Source organism: Gymnoscopelus braueri (assembly GCF_963280865.1).
Source record: "Gymnoscopelus braueri genome assembly, chromosome: 11".
NCBI classification, from domain to species: domain Eukaryota; kingdom Metazoa; phylum Chordata; class Actinopteri; order Myctophiformes; family Myctophidae; genus Gymnoscopelus; species Gymnoscopelus braueri.
In genome coordinates, this window is record NC_137613.1 from 32,575,251 (window position 1) to 32,581,882 (window position 6,632).

At 46.0% G+C, this 6,632-nt stretch overlaps 1 protein-coding gene across 1 annotated transcript in view; it reads right to left on the minus strand.

The window, feature by feature from the left end:
• Positions 1–2,438: 2,438 nt before the first annotated feature.
• Positions 2,439–6,632, minus strand: part of heyl (hes related family bHLH transcription factor with YRPW motif like) — a 4,745-nt gene continuing 551 nt past the window's right edge. The window contains exons 2-5 of the mRNA XM_080442081.1: positions 4,365–4,431; positions 4,146–4,229; positions 3,797–3,878; positions 2,439–3,651 (exon numbers count right to left, since the gene is read on the minus strand). Coding sequence (XP_080298207.1) covers positions 2,942–3,651; positions 3,797–3,878; positions 4,146–4,229; positions 4,365–4,431 — 943 coding nt within the window. The 3' untranslated portion in view covers positions 2,439–2,941. The remainder of the gene's footprint in view (positions 3,652–3,796; positions 3,879–4,145; positions 4,230–4,364; positions 4,432–6,632) is intronic.

Sequence of the window (6,632 nt, forward strand, 5' to 3'; positions counted from 1 at the left end):
TAATAGTATCCTAATACTTTTGGGTTTTGATCTTCGTTTCTACAATTATTTTGTTAATTTCCCTCAAATTCTATTGCTTTGAAAAATCAATTTATGTAACACGTTTTGTACTGTTTTAAAGTTTTACAAAGATAATATTATTAATAATAATCATTATATTATTATTACTCTACTACTACTACTACCATTATATTACATGTACTGTAGCCTAGAATCCAATAAAAAAAAAAATACAAAAAAGATGTGTAACAGTGAGCATTGTGTTTATTACTTCATCCACATAACAGAAAAGAAACATCATCTCAGTTGTCTTCTCCTCCTACTGCAACACCCCCCCCCCACCCTCCCATTACTCCCTCCTACCCTCGTCTCTTCCTCATTCCACATTGACCGCACAGCGTCTGCTGTCTTTTCTGTGCCTTCCCCCGTCCCCCCCTCCCCTCCCTGCTCCTTTCTCCTATTCTCTGTCCCTCCCTTCCCTTCGCTCTCCCCCCTCTCCCCCCTCCCCTCCCCCGTGGGAAACCCAGTGCAGTGTGATTGTGGTTGTCCTTCCTGGAAGCTGTGGTGGTGACTCTGGCTCCTCTACTCAGAAGGCCAGAATAGTGCCAGCCAGCCAGCCAGCCTGTGTGTGTGTGTGTATGTGTGTGTGTGCACGCTCCACAAACATTCCCCCCCACCATACCGTCTGTCCGACCGCCGGCCGGCCTCGCACGAGAGCCACGCCGCCTCCGCGGTTCAGCCCTGACGCCAGCCCTGAGGACTCACATTACAGCACATAGTGCACGCACGCACGCGCACAGGCATGCGCACAGGCACGCGCACACACACACACACACACACACACACACACACACACACACACACACACACACACACACACACACACACACACACACACACACACACAGACACACACACACACCAATGTGTGCTCTCACACAACACCATACAAACAAAACACTCAGCAAGAGACACACACGCACGCACGCACGCACACACACACACACACACACACACACACACACACACACACACACACACACACACACACACACACACACACACACACACACACACACACATAAAAGCCGGACAACAAACACATAGGCTAACACACTCGCTCAAATAAACAATGTGCACATTGCGGAACACACACATTTTGCACCGCAGACCACAGACATTGCATCCTGAAGTAGATCAAAGCGTTCCCCGGCAGTAAACACACACAAGGCTTCTCCGCGGCCCTCTCATCCCCGCGGAGCCGTTTCGGTGAGGCACGGTGCAATTATGATGATCTTCTGGAGAAACAACTCGTTACAAGCGTCACTCTTCATTATCCGGGGTCTGTTGTTGCGCTGCGAACGTGCCGAGTGACTCTTGGCTATTCACACCATCGCTCTTCCTGTCCTTTCAACCTTCTAAAATCCCCCTGTTCTCTCTCAGCCTCTAGGACTAGGTCCCCACCCCCTTGTGCACCCCCCCCCCCGCCCCCCCCGCCCCACTCACACAAAAACACATGCACGCACATACACTCTTTATTGAACTTTTTTCCCGTATCAGTCATTCAACCACAGCTCCTCAGATCTCTCGCCTTCGTTTGTCCCTGTTTCTCTCAGCTTCTCTTGTGCTCTGTCGCGGCATGCCTCACTCTCTCCCTCCCTCCCTCCCTCCCTCGTTCTGTCTGTCCCTCGTTGGGGAGACAGTGGCGCAGACAAACAGGAGAGAAGATATCCGCTGGTTCACCACAAGATTGGAGCGAGAGAGAGAGAGAGAGAGAGAATGGCAGAGAGTCAGCGGACGAGAGGAAAGATAGATAGATTGATATGAGGGGAAGGCAAATTACAGAGTTCTGCCAATGAGAGGGCAAGGCGATAGGCCTGTTTGCCTCGCCGCGGCATCCCAAAAACATCACCCGTGCCCACCGTGTTTATTCTCCACCGCCACAAGGCCACAACTCCCATCAGCCACCGCTGGAGACGGCTCAGATGCCAATGGGGGTTACGGTTGCGGAACATGCAAGCCATGTTTTCAGACATGGTTAATATGGCTAAGTGGGTAAGATGTAGTTGTAGGCCATTCCTTTGCCACCATAGCAAGTAATGTATAGCTGCAAAATGTCTGCAGGCTGTTGATTGCTGTGCTGAGGGGAAGAAAACATCCACTTGTGTCGTTGTGTACCACACACACACACACATACACACCCCGCCACACACACACACACACACACACAAAAAGTAAAAGAAGAGACAAGATTTAAGGCACTTAGTCTTTATATAGATTTTTTTCGTCACACATTCCTTGTCAACCCGACAGAATCATAAAAAGAAATCAAATGTATAAATGATTTGATAAACCAACAGCAAAATATCACAGTAGAAAGTTGAGTCTGTCTCCATTATGTTTATCATTTATGGCTCGGCTGTACAATGCGTTGTGTGTGTGTGTGTGTGTGTGTGTGTGTGTGTGTGTGTGTGTGTGTGTGTGTGTGTGTGTGTGTGTGTGTGTGTGTGTGTGTGTGTGTGTGTGTGTATGTGTGTGTGTGTGTGTGTGTGTGTGTGTGTGCGTGTGCGTGCGTGTGTTTGTGCATTTGTGTGTGTGCACACGCACACTCACGTCTGTATATTGATTTGTCTGCGGAGGTTCATAAACATGAAGTTACTCAAAATGTCATCCTCGGAAGCATCTCTTCCTTAATTCTTCCTTAACAGACTCGTATTTCTTCATATCCATGCTATTCTTCATTTATCCTTAAGTTGATTGTTCTTGATTATCTAAAACTTCACCCCTCAGTCTGATATGGCTTTAGAGTCCCTCTTGCTTAGAGACAGTGAAGAAACGTCCATTATAATTTTTCAACAGCGTCTCACTCCCTCTACGGTGCACGTATGGACTCCGTGTGCGCTGCATAGTGTTCGTTTGGAGTGGGCCTGCTGAGTTCCCCTCAGAAGGCCCCGATCTCAGTCCCCCAGCCCGGTGTCGACTTGGCCGATCCTCCCATGCCCCTGCGCTGGGCCGTGGGAGACCCCAGAGGTGCGAAGGGCCTGAAAGAGACTTGTGGAGGGCTGGAGGACGATGTAGCGGAGAGAGACGAGGAGGTGGAAGAAGGAGAGGAGGATGACGGGGTGAGGAGAGGCAGAGGCGAAGCCCTGGAGGCGCTGTGAGGGGACAATTGGGCGGGTCTCTGGGCCGAGGAAGGGGCGAGGGCAGGAGAGCTGTGGGGTAGAGAAGGCACCCTGCGGATGGCAGCAAGGGCGGCCGGGGTCAGGAGCGAAGGATGAGCCCCCTGCTGGCAGCCGGCCAGCGGAGCCAGGCGGAGGGCTGCGTGTGACGGGTAGCCTCCCATGAGGGCCAGCTCTCTACGGGCCCCGGGAAAGGGAGGTGAGGAGGAGGCTGGCACGCCCGGTGAAATCTGAGCGAAGGAAGCCCAAGGCCAGGGAGGAAAGGGCAGGGCAGAAGCAGGGGCCGTCTGGAGGAGCAAGGGGTCCAGCTCGCTGGCGCAGTGCGAGAGGTGGGAGACTAAGCGTGCTCCGATGGGGTCCGGGGAATCGGCCCCTCCCTCCAGGGAACTGAGGTACCGCACCACCTCCCCGACACATTCCCTGAACCCCAGCGTCCTGTAGTCCACTGCTAGAGCCCTTGCGTCAAAATATCCTGAGAGAGCGTTTGAGAACCGGGTAGGGTAGAGAGAGGAGAGAGGTTAGATATACAGTAGTAAAAAAAAGGCAGTCAAAGACGACATTATATCCAGTTATGACTGGTGACGTGGAGAGGAGAGCACCAAACTCGGATGTCTCACCTTTCCCCCCCATGGCGTGTAGAAGCTTGAGGTGATCTACGGTCATCTGCAGAATCTCTGCCTTCTCCAGCTTAGATGAGCCCTGAAAACCAGAAAGTGATCACATTTTCTTTAGCCCACCACATTTTATAATACTTTCATCATATCCCATTGATAAGTAGCACTTAGACCCACATTTTGAAAGATTTATTTTTTGTTTTAGTGTGTGTGTGTGTGTGTGTGTGTGTGTGTGTGTGTGTGTGTGTGTGTGTATATATATATATATATATATATATATATATATATATATATATATATATATATATATATATATATATATATATTATTGTTTTTACTGGTCAGCAGGTACCTGTTTCTCAAAGGCACTGGGTACCAGTCTCCTCAGCTCCGATAGGCTGTGGTTGATCCTGTCCCTGCGTCGTTTCTCTATGATCTAAACGACAGCGGGAACAAAGCGAGTGTCAGAACCAAACCGAAGCAGGACAACAAGACATTCAAGCCAAAGAACGTGATCCACTGAACTACCACAGAGAAGAATAGAACAAAGTCAGAATGTCGATCGACTCACCCCTCTTCTCTTCTTGCGGGCCATAATCTGTGAGGTACTGCCAGGGGACATGGACCCTGTGACTGGGCTGTATGAAAGAACCCGACGGGGAGAGACAGAGAGAGAGAGAGAAAGAGAGAGAGGGTGGGGGACCACAGCAAGAAGAATGTTAACTTTGATGCCCCTGCATATTGTTACTGTTACCCTCCCTAATAGGACACAGAGGCAAGATGGCACATCAGCTCCCCTCAATCTAATTTCTCTTTTGGGTCCACTGAGGCACAGGAACGCCTGGGAGGAAAGGGAGGACGATGTTTTGGTTTAATGCGTTTCTGGACATTAGTCTCAGTCAAATGACATGCTGTTCTCCTTCTATCCTCGCAAAGCACTTTTTGAGAGATGATTATATAGCCGCGGGGCATCGCTTTTGCTCACATGGGGCTCTCTACAACATGCAGTTTGGGTTCTGGGCTGCTCAGAACGCAGTCACTCAATATGGATTCTGTTTGTTTGCGAGATCTCATCTTACAGGCTTAAAAGAGCCTTGACAGCTCTGAGACGCTTTTCAACTGCCTCACCAAAGACTTATTGCATTTCTATTAGATTTTAACATGAGCCCTGCCAATACATCTGTGTGTTTTTATTTAGGTTTGATGGTTGATGGTGCAGTCTTGAAAAGGGGGACACTGTCTTCTGTTCGCATGTCATGTGGCAATGTGATTTATTCAAATGTGCTGCAGTATTTATTTACCAGCTGGTTTGTGAATCTGTGGCGCCTGATGTAACCAATATTACTTTGTATGTTTGCATTTCAATTGCGTGGCTTCAAATAAATTCTAATGGTTAATTCTATTATTTTCTACAAAGCAGGGGACTTCAAAGATAAGTCAAAAGGCACTCGTAAATAACCTTTTTCCCCGATTAGCGTAAAGTACTACTAGTCAGTCATTTTATTACTAAATTAAACTGGGCACAATTTAGATTAAATGGTGTCCATTCATTCAGAAGTATCCAACAGCTCAGATTAAGCATGAATTTTAAGAATTAGAGGAATTTGAAATCAGCATTAAAGTTTACATGCTACTGGATAAAATGAATAAAGGCTTCTAAGACATTTTAATATCTAACTCAAATGGAGTACAATGCATGACAGTATTTCCTTACATTTTGGTAAATAGCAAAAAAATTACAAAAACTCTACAGATAAATAAATAACTGTTAAAGTGAACTTGAATTTGTGAGTACATGGGCAGAGCCATGTCACATCCACTCATTTATCCTCTGATTTAATCTACATGACAATTATCTAGCAGGTTGTTTTTTGCTTTTTAATGTTGCATTAATCATTCATTTGAAATGTTAACTAAACAATATTTTAGGGCTTTACAGAATTAACTTTATAATAAGCTTTGGACGATGTTAACAGTTAGTTTATTAGGTTGAGTTTATTATAATCCACTTTCTCCACGTCATTTTTTCTGTTATGAAAATTTACATTTGGAGAGAGGGCACTAAACAACGGTAAATAATATGCATATTAACCACACACACATTCAAATGTTTTCCATTTTCAGATTAGAACTTTTGTGTGTGTGTGTGTGTGTGTGTGTGTGTGTGTGTGTGTGTGTGTGTGTGTGTGTGTGTGTGTGTGTGTGTGTGTGTGTGTGTGTGTGTGTGTGTGTGTGTGTGTGTGTGTGAGTGTGCGTCATTATAAATAATACATTTGGCAGTTTTTGCTCAAACCTTAGTCATTATATCAGTCCTTATATAATGTTTAATGTCCAGTGTATTTTTACACACTTTATCCTTGACATTACATCACGGCTTTTGAAATGACAGGCCTCACCTGAATTCATAATTAGCCAAACCTGTATGTATTCGACAACGCAAAGGAGCAGGCATGACTGTTACACTTAATATAACTGAATTGAACAATGTTTGAGATTTGCTGGTTTACTGTTTTTCAAATAATAAAGATTGATAAAGATACAAATCTTTTACAGACTACTAAAACTCTCACAATCAAGGTTTACTGTAAAATGTACCAATATAAAGGCGTCAAATGGTTGCATTCCATAAAAAGCTGACTATGACAGCTGACCTGTATACTACAAGGCCTGTGCACAAAGACATTGGTGTATCTATTGCTCATCTAAACTCTATCAGAGTTCAAAAACAAAACTTGTATGGGGTCCAAACAATCCCCCCCCCCCCTTAACCCTATATTGTGTCACAGTGTCAGTTCACCTTTCAGCATCATACAGTTTCAAAGCACCTTTAGCCATGCCA